This window comes from Salvelinus fontinalis, chromosome 18, assembly GCF_029448725.1.
Source record: "Salvelinus fontinalis isolate EN_2023a chromosome 18, ASM2944872v1, whole genome shotgun sequence".
Classification (NCBI taxonomy): domain Eukaryota; kingdom Metazoa; phylum Chordata; class Actinopteri; order Salmoniformes; family Salmonidae; genus Salvelinus; species Salvelinus fontinalis.
In genome coordinates, this window is record NC_074682.1 from 27244873 (window position 1) to 27259767 (window position 14895).

The window sequence follows — 14895 nt, forward strand, 5'->3', positions numbered from 1 at the left end:
GCAAATTAAACATCTCATCTTATAAATACGGCAAATAAAATTGATGTTTTCTAATGTCAATCCCCTGAGTATACTGAGCAGTACAACACATACCCTGGAAAAGGTTCCGTATTTAAAGTGAGCCTGGTCTCTGGGTATTCTGTACAAACCCCTACATGTCTACTGTGTCCACGCCACACAAATGAAGCTGAATGCAGACAGGATCTCTGATGCTATTCAGTAACAGAGGCTTAAGTTTAGTGTAATAATTGTCGTTTTCACCAGATAAGAAGCATGTCTATAACTAACCATTATTAGGACAATGAAAGTCCATAAAAAACAGCTGTATGAAAAATTGTCCGAGAAAGTAAGATCCCTGAACCCAAATGATAGATATATATATAGTATTTACAGAGTTGTAAAAAAACAATGACTTAAGGGCTTTTCATACTACTGAGACAAATCGAATAGAGCCCAACCAAGCTGTACTAACCGTAGTTGCTGTAACTAGCACAGTTTGGTTCAGGCTGGCACGATAGTGTGAAAAGGGTGTAGTGTGAAAAGGGTGTAGTGTGGATGTCCGGAAGCACCTTTGGAGTGTGTGTTCTGATGTGCTGGTGGTGTTGGAGACACACCCACTACTTCCTGATGGGTTCTTCAGTGTACCATATGAGAACCTCTCGGGCTCGTCGACCCAATCCAAGAGCAGCCATGCCAAGAGCCCTGCTGCCCCTTGTTACTTTGGCCTCTGCAGGACAACACATGGACGGTTGAACTTTGTTTTATTCCTCAACAAATAATCATGATAGCATTGACAACTTCAACCTAATGAAAACTGAATTGATGTAAAAGCCCAAAACCAATGAAAAAGCTTGCCCTGTCAGGTATGAGATGCAGACACTAGAGCTTTTTAAATTACATTAAATCAGTGATGTTATTGTTTTAGACATCCTTTGCGTTATGTTATTTTTCTCATTCCTTTCACTGCTTCTTCCTTGTTTGTTTAACTGTAAAGTGTCATCCGATTGCACTTTAAATAAAGTTTGATTTGATGTGTCATAACATGAAGATGTAATGTTATGCGTGATTTAAAAAAAAAAGTCTACAGGAGTACAGACGAGCTGTAAAAATGTATGATTTCTGGTGTTCCTACTGGTCTGTTTTCTTTGGGAAAGAAAACAAACTAATTTTACTCACCGCCATAGTAATGTAGTAGAGCCACCCCAACTGCAACACTGAAACAACTCAGGAAGAACATATGACCTGGAGAGGGAAGAGAGAGCAGAAGACAGTATGTGAGAAAGAGAGGTATGTACCGTAAAGGGCATGTGTGTTTACAGTACATGTGTTGGTGAGTGACAGAGTGTGCACTTTCTGTGTGTATAGCTTACCTCTGTCGTTTAGCACATATCTCTGCTGAGTGGGTGAGGCTGCAGTCGTGAACGGGTCTATAGAATCTGGGAAAGAGATTGCAAAATGTCATCCTCACTCAAACAAATCACATTTTATTTGTCACATGTGCCGAATACAACACGTACAACACGTGTAGACCTTACAGTGAAATGCTTACTTACAAGCCCTTAACCAACAATGCACAGTTAAGAAAAATAAGTGTTAAGGAAGTATTTACTAAAATAAACTGGAGTAAAAAAAGGTATTTTGGTGTGAATAATAATGAGAGCAAATGTCAGATCTCCAGTGACTGACTGACAGTCGGAGAGACTAACCTCTGAGGCGGAGACGCGTGGGTAGGCTGAAGTACACCTCTTCCACATGCAGGTGAAGCGCCCGGTAGAACTCCCGGCAGGCCTCTTCACCTTTCCCCTGCAGGTGAGCCAGGAGCTCGGCCAGTCGGATGCAGGTGGGCACATCAAGGTCCCTAAACTGGATCATCATATTCAGCATTCCAGGAATTCAGAAACACATTTCCTGTGAACGCTAGCCTATTACTCAATTTTAACATTGTGTTACAGTCTGTCTGGCGCTGGTCTGACAATGAAACAAGTAGTCATTCTCGGACTCTTACTACCAGTGGAAGTTACCACTACCCTGGGTCAAAATTATTTTACTGGGTAGCAAGACTCACTTTGGTGGCCTCCTTGTCTGTGAGGATCTGTGGGTAGATCCTGTTGAGCTGCAGGATGAGTTTATCCACTAGTTCTGTGTCCAGGCGACAGTCTGCCCTAAGGAACCGACTGTCCTCCAGCAGCTGGTCATGGAAGCTGTCTGACAGTCACATTGGAATGAATCACAACATGAAAATTATAATAATAAAATGGGAAAACATGAGGATCACACAGTTCATATTTGGGCCAGGATATGGAATGATTGACTCCCTAATAATGAGGATATGGGATATACAGTATAAACAAACTAGGACAGTGAAATCTCAAAATATGCTACTAGAGTCAAAATTTAAAAAGGCATTTACAGCAGAACTAAATCTAGTTCCATTTTTAAGAATTGGAACGTTTTGACAGAACAGGTAGGCTATGCCAGGTCGACATTGCTTGTCTGGACATGGCTTGTTCTAAAATAGCCAAGTACACGTAGTGACTCGAGGGTGAAATGTAAGTTAAATGCCTTATGCCTCGCTGGCTGCTCTCTGGCACATGATTTTCTTCGGTAGCCTATACTTGCCTCTTAAGAAAATGTGTTGAATTCAGCTCTGTCTGTGTGTGTCTAATGCTAGTAATGTACAGTATCTCGCCAAAACGTCTCTAGCTGTCAGTGTCATTTGCTTATATGTGTTACAATGTGTAAACGGGTAGGGTACAGCAACTTGTGATAGATATCATGTTACATTATGTCAAAGGCAGGCGCGAGGTGTAGCCTACACCAGAAACAATGTTGCTAGAAATAGACGTATCTGCCGGGAACACTACACTTTGCAAAGGGTTAGGCTACCAAGTGTTAGCACGATAGCAAACATTACATTAGAAGTTGGAAGTGCCATGTCATTGCCATTAAAAACTCTCGAAAAGACAAGGAAGAAGCTGTCCACTTGTTGACAACCATGCTCTCCCGCCCAGACTGGCTACGTTACGTTCAAGCACAATATCATGTGGGTAAGGGTAAATTATAAAAAATAAAACATATCCATGGCATAAAAACAGAAAATACACTAGTACTATATTATAAGAAGTCTCCGCCAAACCTCCCATTGTGGAGTCCCTTCTGTTCTTTGATAGGACCCTCCCTCGAGATCATCAACCCGGTGTTCACTAGTTACCACAACCCTAAAGTCATAATTATGGCTAAACCCGCGTATTTCTACAAATTACCTTCTAAAATCTGATTTTAAACCTAACCTTAACCACACTGCTAACATTATATCCAACCCGAACCTTAAATTAGGGCGAATGTTTCCCCCATACATTTTACGATGACCTTCATAGCCAACTTTGTGGCTGGGGTAACTAGTGACAACCCATCAACCCAACACAACTGTAGGGAGTGGCTATAACTTTCCCCGGAAATGCCCAATACCACGTAGCCATGACTAAATGTATCACAGGTATACATTGAATATAAAGTAGCCTAACTTTCGGTTATTTCTGTGAGATTTAACATCCATAATGCGGGATATGTAAAAAAGTTGTAAATGCTGTGAAAAAGTGTTATGATTTGATCTCGTTTGATTTACAGTAAGGCCCAATTTCACACGCATTTTAGGATTAAGCTATTATGGCTATATTTGTATTGACTAATGCATGTTGGAAAACATCCTAAATTAATACACAGGTCATTTTAGAGGGACACATTGAATGACTGAAGCATAAATATGATTAGACAGTGAAGATACTGTAGAATAGATCAATAAATACACACACATTTGTTGTTGTTGTTTTGGCTCTGTACTCCCAACACTTTGGATTGAAAATATACAATGACTATGAGGTTAAAGTGCTTTAATTTTAGGTCATTTTCACCCATACTTTTAAGGGACCAAAAGTATTAGGACAAATTCACATTTGTGTGTATAAAATTAGTAAAAAGTTAAGTATTTGGTCCCAAATTCATAACACACAATGATTATACAAAGCTTGTGATTTTGTTGGATGCATTTGCTGTTTGTTTTGGTTGTGTTTCAGATAATTTTGTGCAGAAATGAATGGTAAATAATGTATTGTGTCATTTTGGAGTCACTTTTATTGTAAATAAGAATATAATATGTTTCTAAACACTTCTACATGAATATGGATGATTCCATAATTACAGATAATCCTGAATAAATAGTGAATAATGATGAATGAGAAAGTTACAAAGGCATAAATATCATACCCCCTCAAAATTCTAACCTCACACTATTGTAATGGTGAGAGGTTAGCATGTCTTGGGGGTTTGATATTTATGTGTCTGTAACTTTCTCACTCATCATTATTCACAATTCATTCAGGATTATCTGTGCTATGAATATGGGACCAAATACTTCACTTTTTACTATTATACACATACATAAGTGAATTGATACCCTAAAATGAAGGGACTATGTACAAAAAGTGCTCTAATTTCTAAACGGTTCACTCGATATGGTTGAAAATACCCTCACATTAAAGATGACAGTCTGCACGTTAACCTCATAGGATAACCTCATTGTATCCTTTAACATCCAAAGTGCTGGAGTACAGAGCCAAAACAACTAAACATTTGTCACTGTCCTAATACTTTTGGAGCTCACACTATATAAAATATAATCCCAACACCACATTAAGACTAAAGTTAAGTTTATTTGGCATACCTTTAGGCAGAATAAAGGTAACTATGAAGCATGCACCTTTCCAGTGCAACATCATCATCATACAAGTAGGCTATTGACTTCTATTGAGCACACATCTCACCTACCATCTTCACCCAAAGTCTCTTGAAGATGACATGAAAAAAGGCATCGGTATGGTATCAACATGGCAATAATCATAATCCACATTATCGACAATGCCAACATACATGACATTGTTTAAAATAAATACAAACAAGTGAAGTTATTTAGTATAAAGATATACAACTCAATTAGGATCAAGATTGTGAGTAAGAAGTAGTAGTAAAATGTAACAATAGAATCAGCAGACAAACAGACAGAGAATGTTTATACTATGTTTCTATTTCGATATTGCGTTCAAATTGCACTTGTAAAAAAAGAGAATCCCAAATGTAACTTTTATTGCGTCAACAATAAATTAAATGGCACTGCAGATGTGTTCATGACTTAACTTAGTCTGTTTGTTGAAATCACAACAACGCTTTTAGAGGATGTAAAAAGGGTTCATAAAATTGCATTAAAACAGACAATACAAAAAGTCTCCACCATAGTCGCCTGAACTTTGCCATACAAAGGTAGAGTATAAATAAGTATTTGCATTAGTAATCTCTCCCTCAGTCATCATCGAAAACGCTCTGAACCACTATTAACTAGGCAGCCAAAGTTAACAGCTGTGGTATCATTACTTTTAAAATAAGGTTTACCTAATAATCATAATAATAGCCCCTAAATTTGCAACTCTGCATGCTTGCAGGATCGCAGAATCACTTCACACAATTCCTATTATTTTCCTCAATCTGTTATTGACTGGGATCATAACCTCTCGCCACAATTCTCAAAGACATAGAAAACATTCAAATCTAAATGTAGCTTCTCTTTTGTGGACAGAACAAACTACTAGTCAAAATTAAAACCAGCTTCTCTTTTGTGGACAGAACAAACTACTGGTCTAAACTAAGGCCAGAAAGTACCCACTGGGCACACACTGGTTGAATGTCCTGCTGGAACATCCTGCTCTCCCTGGGTAACTTTTTTTAAAGTACATTATCAATATGTGACAAGATTTGAAAAAAAAGAGAGAAAATACTATTTCCAATTTAAGATGTTCATCTATGTGCTTGCAGAGAATGTCTGTTAGCTTGTGAGTCCCATTGAATATTGACCCCAGAAAACTGGAGCAAGTTAGTTCCGAAGACTTTGCTGGTTTGCTCTCCATGGAAATGTTGTTATCAATCTGCCAGTTATATAATGACAAAGGCTAAAATATTTAAATGACTAATTAATGCTCCAATGACCAAACATGTAACAATTCTTAAAAGCTTATGAACACCTCACACATTCACTGAGGTGTGAATTACAAGCAAAAAAGGAGAAATAAAAAGACATGAAAAGTGTGCAGTAATCAGGGGAAACATAGACAGAGTAATACCAGTATAGTGGTGGACAATGTGGGATGAGTGACTGAATCACAATCGGGGTCATACTATTGGTCATACCCACAGAAATAGACCTAGATATCTCTATGGTCATACCCATAGAAATAGACCTAGATATCGCTATGGTCATACCCACAGAAATAGACCTAGATATCTCTATGGTCATACCCACAGAAATAGACCTAGATATCTCTATGGTCATACCCATTGAAAAAGACCTAGATAGCTCTATGGTCATACCCACAGAAATAGACCTAGACATCTCTATGGTCATACCCACAGAAATAGACCTAGACATCTCTATGGTCATACCCACAGAAATAGACCTAGATAGCTCTATGGTCATACCCACAGAAATAGACCTAGATATCTCTATGGTCATGCCCACAGAAATAGACCTAGATATCTCTATGGTCATACCCACAGAAATAGACCTAGATAGCTCTATGGTCATACCCACAGAACTAGACCTAGATATCTCTATGGTCATACCCATTGAAATAGACCTAGATATCTCTATGGTCATCATTCCCATGAGTCTTTGTTGTTTCCTGCAGCCACACCAAGATACCAAACCCCTGGGGTTTTCACGCGTCTGTAAAGGTCAAGAGAGTGTGTGTGTGTGTGTGTGTGTGTGTGTGTGTGTGTGTGTGTGTGTGTGTGTGTGTGTGTGTGTGTGTGTGTGTGTGTGTGTGTGTGTGTGTGTGTGTGTGTGTGTGTGTGTGTGTGTGTGTGTGCGTGCGCACAGAAACAAAGTCCTCACACTACAGCAGTACGTGTCTCTGACATTTGTCTCAGGCCAGGAGGGGACACTGAAGTAATCATCGGCAAGGTGACTGTCAACCTTTGAAGGACACGGCTTGATTAAATTACTGTAAAATAGAGAGATAAGAAAATTACATTAAAATCTGAGGGTTAGATAATAATCTGGCCAGTGTTCATTTGATAAATCTTGTTTGATTAAACCGTTACCATTGTTAGTGGCAGTGGGGAGTCAATGGGGTCAAGAGGATGGTTAGTCATGTACAGTGCAGGCCTGCTGGCTGCAGGAAGTAGAGGACTCACAGGTATGGTATTCACATGCAGGTTAGAGGGTTGATAATGATTTAGGAAATGAGTTTTCTGATGACAGGTTAGAGAAGATGATGAGGAGGGTGGGTTGACAATAGGGTGATAGGGTTATAAGAGAACAGCAGGAGGTATATTATACAGTCCTCGGTATACTATATAGTCCTCAGTAGAGTATATAGTCCTCAGTAGAGTAGAGTATATAGTCCTTAGTAGAGTATAGTCCTCATTAGATTAGAGTATATAGTTCTCAGTAGAGTATACAGTCCCCAGTAGAGTATATAGTCCTTAGTAGAGTATAGTCCTCATTAGATTATAGTATATAGTCCTCAGTAGAGTAGAGTATATAGTCCTTAGTAGAGTATAGTCCTCATTAGATTATAGTATATAGTCCTCATTAGAGTATATAGTCCTCAGTAGAGTAGAGCATATTTCTCATTAGAGTAGAGTATATAGTCCTCAGTAGAGTATAGTCCTCATTAGAGTATATAGTCCTCATTAGAGTAGAGTATATAGTCCTCAGTAGAGTATAGTCCCCATTAGAGTAGAGTATATAGTCCTCAGTAGAGTATATAGTCCTCAGTAGAGTATATAGTCCCCATTAGAGTAGAGTATATAGTCCTCAGTAGAGTATATAGTCCTCATTAGAGTATATAGTCCTCAGTAGAGTAGAGTATATAGTCCTCAGTAGAGAATATAGAGTTTCTAGTCCTCAGTAATGTCGTCCTGAAAACCCTCAATAAACATTTCACAACCAACCTACGCTGATAACCATTTCTTGGTTTAATTTATACAAAACCGGACCCATGTTTAAATGCTTATTCCTAACTTTAACTAAGCCTAATGTATCAATGCTCTGGTATTTCTCTTCAGAAAAAACCTTGTTTGACAATCTCCATTACATAAAGTGCCACGAAAACAAACCACATCACACATTATCACTTTATGATATCAAAGCAAAACACTAAAGTGCCTAAACTCACAGTCCATTTTTATTTAGTAGCTACAGTACATGTAATTGCACTTCTTTAGTTATCCCTGAGTGGTTTTGGACCAGACAGAAGCAGCAGGGTAGAAGCCTCTGGCAGTGAAAGGGCCTTAAGTCTGTCTGCCTGTCTGCAGCCGACACTGCCGCCTGTCTGACTGATGGTTATACTCTCTTACACTTTACTCAAGCCCTCTCGTCATAAGAGCTACATAACACTGTCATAATCATGACATAACATAGTCATAAAGATTATGTCATGTACACTCCTGCTCTAAATTCATGTAATAGCGCATACATGCTACACCGTTAGCCACCATTGTCATGGTTACAGCAACAGCCTTGACAGAACCATGCCGGTGAAGCTCAGCAGTGCAAAGCGTGATGAGAGGGTAGAGGTTATGATGGAGGTTATAGAGTTCAAAGGTCACAGTAGATATTGTACTCCTCTCTGCAGAGGACCACAGGGCCTCTGCGGTAGCATCTCTGACTCACATGATGATTGGCCGAGGCCCTTTTGCCCCGCGCCAACGAGGAGGTCTTGCCCCGACTGCTCGTCGCTGCTCCTGTAACCCCGCCACGGCGCGCCTGTTCATGATCAAACTCCAGGTCCTCCAGACGCTGGGTCAGGGCCAGCTTCTGCTGGATGGCCATGCGGAGCAGGGAGTTCAGGGTCTTCTTCTCATCCTCCGCTGCAACCAGCTGTCTCTGCATCTCATCCAGCTGAGTTACGTACTCATCACACCTGAGAGATGGAGAGAGAGGGAGGGTGGACAGAGGGAGTGAGAGAGAAAGAAGGGGGAAAGAGAGAAAGAAGGAGCAGATGGAGAGAGGGGGGAGAGAGAGAGAAAGCAAGAGATAATAGAGAGAGTAGCATGAGTCCAACATTGAGTGCGGTTACATGCACACAATAATGTGATTATTTTGGATAGTCAGATTAATATAATAGTTAGAGTAAACCGTTTACATGCTTTGCAAGAAAAAACGATTTTCCTAATAATTCTGTTTACATGGACACATCTGAAATCAGGCTAGCTGATGGCACTCTGATAAACGCAGAAAATCGGCAATAAAAATAAACATTCTACCACAGCGAACACTATTTTCGGGAAGCATATTTGATTCTGAGTTTGGAAACTACTTCTAAGATGCATACATTCAGTTGTTTCAAACACACTTTACTCGCGCTAAAGAGGGAGGCTTGCTTGGCTGGTGCTAGCACATGCGCATCTTCACATGCCCTAATAATTCAAAAGATCAGAAAACCAGGTATTTTAATCGGCGTATGCTTACTTTTATTTTGACCTTACGACGATTAAGATAAGCAGAGTAAGGTGTTTACATGACTATTGCATAATCTGCCTACTGCCATAATCAGTTAAATATCGAATTATTAGTGTGCATGTAAATGTACTCAATAACACAAAAGATCAATGTATAACTTTCTCCACCAGGTGGCACAAATCTTCTTTTACTGCTGCTGCCAGTCGGTGCATGTTTTCTCTATTTAGACTCACTAGACTCACAGAGCCGCATTTTCCAGATGCTGTCAGGAGGATCCTGCCAGCGGACTCTGAGTCACTTCAGTATTACATCAGACAGCTCCCACAATGCCCTGTTTCTCCTACACACATATGCAGACTCTGGCAGAAAAACAGCTCCTCAACAACCTCAAAGCTCACTGGTCTCTCACTTCTAGCTTAAAGGGACCAATCTGTTTTGTTCTTATTCCCTTAGATTTTCTAAATAGTTCAAGAGGTAGGGATGGATAATATGGGGGGAAAAGCCCACTATAATAGATGAATAAAAATGTAATATAGGGTTTAATTAGTGTTTTAATGATTTTATCCTTAGTATAACATGAACAATTCATATTTCAACTATTTATTTGTACTGAATTCCAATAAACCTTTGTAGACCTACCCCTTGTTTGGATATGATGGGTGTGGACAACATGAACAATTCGAAAAATGGATTCTCTTCGAAAAATGGGTTCAAAAAGGGTTATTCGGCTGTCCCCATAGGAGAACTCTTTTGGGTTCCATGTAGAACCCTCTGTGTAAAGGGTTCTACACAGAACTCAAAAAAGTTCTACCTAGAACCAAAAAGGGTTATTTAAAGGATTATTTTATGGGGACAGCCGAATAACCCTTTTAGGTTCTAGATGGCACCTTTTTTTCTAAGAGTGTATAGATTAAGGTGCCAAAGGTACCTTATTTCTTGGTGTATTAAGAGTAGACTGAGTAGGCCTACTGATAACTGCTCTTAGCGTGTATCGACTAAGCCTTGCCTTGTTGCGAACATGGCCCGTAGTGAGGAGAAGGTGGCAGCGTCTTCTTTCAGAGCCTTCAGCTCGTTGCGGAGCTTCAACATGGTATCCCTCACCATGGTCTTCTCGTTGTCGTATTTACTCTTCAAGTTGGCCAGCGCCACCTCAGCCGTCTACAGAGTAGAATAGAACAGAGTAGAATAGAATAAATACATTATTGTCAAGTTTACTATAATGGAGGGCTGGGGTCACAGGTCACTAGGTTATCTTGACCTTTTGCTAATTTTAACTCTGTCTGAACTCCTACACAAAAAGTAAATACTCTCAACTACTGTGAATTTCATACAGTATCACTTTCACTTTTAAACAGTATCAACTGCTCATGCACACACCAACACACACTCAAGCATGCACACACTCACAAACTCCTGCTCACATGTTTGTTGGCTTTGAGCACGGTCCTCAGGGTGGCGATCTGCTCCCTCTTGGTGCTGAGGAGGGACTTGAGTTTGAGGATCTCCCCCATGCAGGCCTCGCTGTCCTTATCAGCCACGGTGCTCAGCTCCATGGTGGCCATCCTCTGGCGGGACAGTTCTGTGGTGCGGTCCACCGCCTGCTGCAGGTGACGGATCTGGTCCCTGATGATGGCCACCAGGTTATAGATGTTCATAGGCTCTGGGCGTGATTCTGGGGCTGAGACTGGGGCTGAGACTGGGGCTGAGACGGCTGGGTCACTGGCTTCAGGTTTACTGGGGTCAGTTTCAGGGACCAGCCCGTTGGAGAGCAGAACGTGGGACAGACGTCGTCCTTTCCCCTCCCGGCCGCCCCCGCCACCTACGCTGGCCTTGCCCTCCTTGTAGTAGTCGAGCATGACCCGGTTGGGCGTCTCGTTGTTGCACATGCACACGTGGTTGTAGAGGTTGGCCAGCTCCTCACTGAACACCACCAGTTCGTCCTGCGCCACGTTCAGACTGCCCTGCGACTCGCCCGCCGCCTCGCTCACCCGCCGCAGGTCCTTCTCCAGGCGCTCCATCTCCTCATGCTCCACCCGGCTGCTCTTCTCCAGGGAAGCTAGCTTCTCGCTCAGCCCTGCCACGTCGCTCTCCAGGCGGGCTCGCTCCTCCTCGTACTGGCTCCGGCATGACTGGTACTCTGCTTTAAGAGTCTTAAGCTCCTGTCTGAGCTCCCCGGCCTCGGACACAGCCACAGTGTACTTACACTGCAGGATCTCAGGCCCGTTGATGTCCAGCTCGTAGTAGTCCCCGTCACCATCGTCACGGCTGTCACGCTCCTTCTCGCTGTCCAGGGCCGAATGGCGCTCCTTGCTGGCCTGGAGTTTCCTCATGGCACTGAGGTTCTCGGTGAGACGTCCTACAATCTCCTGCTGCTCAGACAGAGTCCTGTGGGCCACCTCTAGCTGCTTCTGGGCCTCCTGCAGAGAGGAAAGTAGCGCTACCTTCTCCCGCTCAACCTGGACAACACAGACATTGGACACAGTCACACAACAGCACTGAGAAATGTCTGCAACACAGTCCTATTTCAGCTTGGAGTGTATTAGTATTGATTGATAAATGATTAGGCAATTACTGTGTATTTATCATTTTACTATACAATTTCTATGTAAATACCAGGTATATAGCTGGCTCTAGAATGAAGTGTAACCCAAAACGCCATACGAATTTAGTTTTTCACACTGTAGTGTGAGACACTGTCACTCAAGAATTTCACACAGTATTTATTCACCAGGATAAGAGAAGTATCCTAATCAGTCCATGTAGCCCATCAAGTCCCACATAGGGTTCCATTGATGTGTTTTTGACTCTGCCGCTCAGGTCAGTATAAGTAATCAATGTCCCTAAATGGATGACCACTGTGTTCCACAAAGCTTAATGGACTTTCCAACCATAAGGCAAAGGACTGTTTACAGCTGGAGGGATGTAAGCCTATCTATTTTCCAGGCAACACACACAAAGCTTGATAAGCTTGATAACGCTAAGAATTACTTTATTTCTTTACCAGGGAAGTTGACACCTTGACAGTTGACTGTGAATAAAGCAAACAGGCTAACCATTTTTAAAGTCCTTGCCTGCTGCTACTATGTGGTCATCTGAATTGTGTCATCTGTTAACAGAGTTCTCCATACCTGCATGAGCTGCTGCTTGAGTTTCTGGATCTCTGAGATGTTGAGTTCACTCAGCAGGTCATCCACTAGGCTGGGGGCGGGCCGGAGCTTGGCTCTGTTATCCTCGTTGCAGTCGGCAGCCATCTTAGCCAGGCCGTTCTCATGGCCATGGAACGAGTCATCATTGTTGGTTTCGTTGGTGGCAGCAGTGGGATCCTCGCTGAACTTGAGGCCGTCCAGGGAGATGTTCAGTGGGCTGTGGTGGTACGGTAACAGGTTGTCCCCAATGGTCATGTAGTGGGACAGTTCTTTACGCAGGGCGGCCTTCTGCTCGCGCTCAGTCTTAATGGTCTCCAGAGCCTCGGTCAGCTGGCGCTCGGCGATCTCCCGCAGGCGCATGGCCTCCTCCAACTGGCTGTGGAGGCACTGGGAGTCCTCCTCCAGACGACAGATCTCATGCTTCAGACCCTCAAACTCCACCTAAGAGAGTCCACAGCACATCAGAGGAATCACTAAGTAAATACGGAGAATCCCTTCCACTCCTCATTACAAAAGCATTGTTTTGTCTCATCCCCTCAAGTTGGTTCTTGTATCAACGGCCTAATTCGTTGGTCCTGTCACTTTACCACCCAAAGTGTATTGGCCACTCTACAACCTTTACCTCTACCCATTATCCATAATAGCCCTCATCCTGCCCTCATCTCCATACCCAACAGTGCCCATTTTTTCTCCTGCCTCAGTGGACCCTCCTCCCTCCCCCTGTCCTGCCCCAGTCCTGGTCCCTTGCAATTCCTCTCACCTGGCTCTGTCGGAGCAGGGACACCTGTTTCTGCAGGGAGATGTTCTCGTCCTCCAGCTCACTATAGTCCTGCAGCAGGCGTGCCTCTCGCACCTTATACTCTCTGATGTCATCACGCAGTTGGCTGCGCTGCAGCTCCACCAGCTCAGAACTCTACACAGCAAACCAGAGGGAAAAAAATCTGAAAGTAGGCTTCTACTTTAAGGAAGTGTGCATATCATCAAGAAAGTTTGTTCATAAGCAAGTTTGTCTTGAATGGATATGGCACTTTCAACAGACGAGGGGAAGAAAAGGGCGAGAGAAGAAGTGAAAGAGGAAAACGTCATGTCAGAGAGTGCAATACAAGGACGTGTGGATTTGATCCAGAATGCACCCAATGGTTGTACTGTAATGTCAAAGCAGCATCTTATGTGGCTGTATGTCAGTGGAACTGTGTTGGGATGAGATCTTGGCAGCTTGGCAACTTTAACCAGGGGGGAACAAAATCCAGTTACCAAACCAGTCCATAGAGTGAGAGAGCCTAATAGTGTGTCTCTCACTGACGACTATTACATCATCAGTGTGACTGGTGCCAGCTGACCAATCAACCACCCTTACAGACTCTATACCAGTTTAAACCTCTCCCAGTCCCACTTAGCTCTGTTAGCTCTGACTCGCTCTCGCTCTGTCCCACTATCCCATTAGCTCTGACTCGCTCTCTCTCTGTCCCACTATCCCATTAGCTCTGACTCGCTCTGTCCCACTATCCCATTAGCTCTGACTCGCTCTCGCTCTGTCCCACTATCCCATTAGCTCTGACTCGCTCTGTCCCACTATCCCATTAGCTCTGACTCGCTCTGTCCCACTATCCCATTAGCTCTGACTCGCTCTCGCTCTGTCCCACTATCCCATTAGCTATGACTCGCTCTGTCCCACTATCCTATTAGCTCTGACTCGCTCTGTCCCACTATCCCATTAGCCCTGACTCGCTCTCTCTCTGTCCCACTATCCCATTAGCTCTGACTCGCTCTCGCTCTGTCCCACTATCCCATTAGCTCTGACTCGCTCTGTCCCACTATCCCATTAGCCCTGACTCGCTCTCTCTCTGTCCCACTATCCTATTAGCTCTGACTCGCTCTGTCCCACTATCCCATTAGCTCTGACTCGCTCTCTCTCTGTCCCACTATCCCATTAGCTCTGACTCGCTCTGTCCCACTATCCCATTAGCCCTGACTCGCTCTCTCTCTGTCCCACTATCCCATTAGCTCTGACTCGCTCTGTCCCACTATCCCATTAGCTCTGACTCGCTCTGTCCCACTATCCCATTAGCTCTGACTCGCTCTGTCCCACTATCCCATTAGCTCTGACTCGCTCTCTCTCTGTCCCACTATCCCATTAGCTCTGACTCACTCTCTCTCTGTCCCACTATCCCATTAGCTCTGACTCGCTCTCTCTCTGTCCCACTATCCCATTAGCTCTGACTCGCTCTCTCTCTGTCC

At 43.0% G+C, this 14895-nt stretch overlaps 2 protein-coding genes across 3 annotated transcripts in view; both read right to left on the minus strand.

The window, feature by feature from the left end:
* Window positions 1-617: 617 nt before the first annotated feature.
* Window positions 618-1875, minus strand: LOC129816004 (caspase recruitment domain-containing protein 19-like). Its single transcript, XM_055870204.1, has 4 exons — window positions 1707-1875; window positions 1371-1436; window positions 1177-1242; window positions 618-727 (listed from the first exon to the last, which is right to left on the minus strand). The coding sequence occupies exons 1-4, from the start codon at window positions 1873-1875 to the stop codon at window positions 618-620; spliced, it is 411 nt and encodes a 136-aa protein (XP_055726179.1).
* The window catches only part of LOC129815239 (protein bicaudal D homolog 2-like), a 38256-nt gene continuing 25133 nt past the window's right edge, over window positions 1773-14895 (minus strand). The window contains exons 3-9 of one of the 2 annotated variants that reach the window (XR_008753402.1): window positions 13418-13570; window positions 12640-13098; window positions 10933-11967; window positions 10518-10669; window positions 8723-8972; window positions 2066-2205; window positions 1773-1863 (exon numbers count right to left, since the gene is read on the minus strand). Coding sequence is in view for 1 of the 2 variants with exons in the window: in XM_055868849.1 (XP_055724824.1) it covers window positions 7044-7046; window positions 8723-8972; window positions 10518-10669; window positions 10933-11967; window positions 12640-13098; window positions 13418-13570 (2052 nt within the window). In the remaining variant the exon portion in view is untranslated. Of the gene's footprint in view, window positions 1864-2065; window positions 2206-4689; window positions 7047-8722; window positions 8973-10517; window positions 10670-10932; window positions 11968-12639; window positions 13099-13417; window positions 13571-14895 lie in introns of those variants that run through there. The other variant, XM_055868849.1, reaches the window with a different exon arrangement.

What these genes read in the sequence shown, in the direction of transcription:
- LOC129816004 (XM_055870204.1), bottom strand. Translation starts at nt 1,875, where the DNA reads ATGATGATCCAGTTTAGGGACCTTGATGTGCCCACCTGCATCCGACTG. An exon ending in CACGCGTCTCCGCCTCAGAG is followed by an intron (nt 1,437 to 1,706) that starts GTTAGTCTCTCC and finishes TCTCTTTCCCAG; the next exon opens with ATTCTATAGACCCGTTCACG. An exon ending in ATATGTGCTAAACGACAGAG is followed by an intron (nt 1,243 to 1,370) that starts GTAAGCTATACA and finishes TTCCCTCTCCAG; the next exon opens with GTCATATGTTCTTCCTGAGT.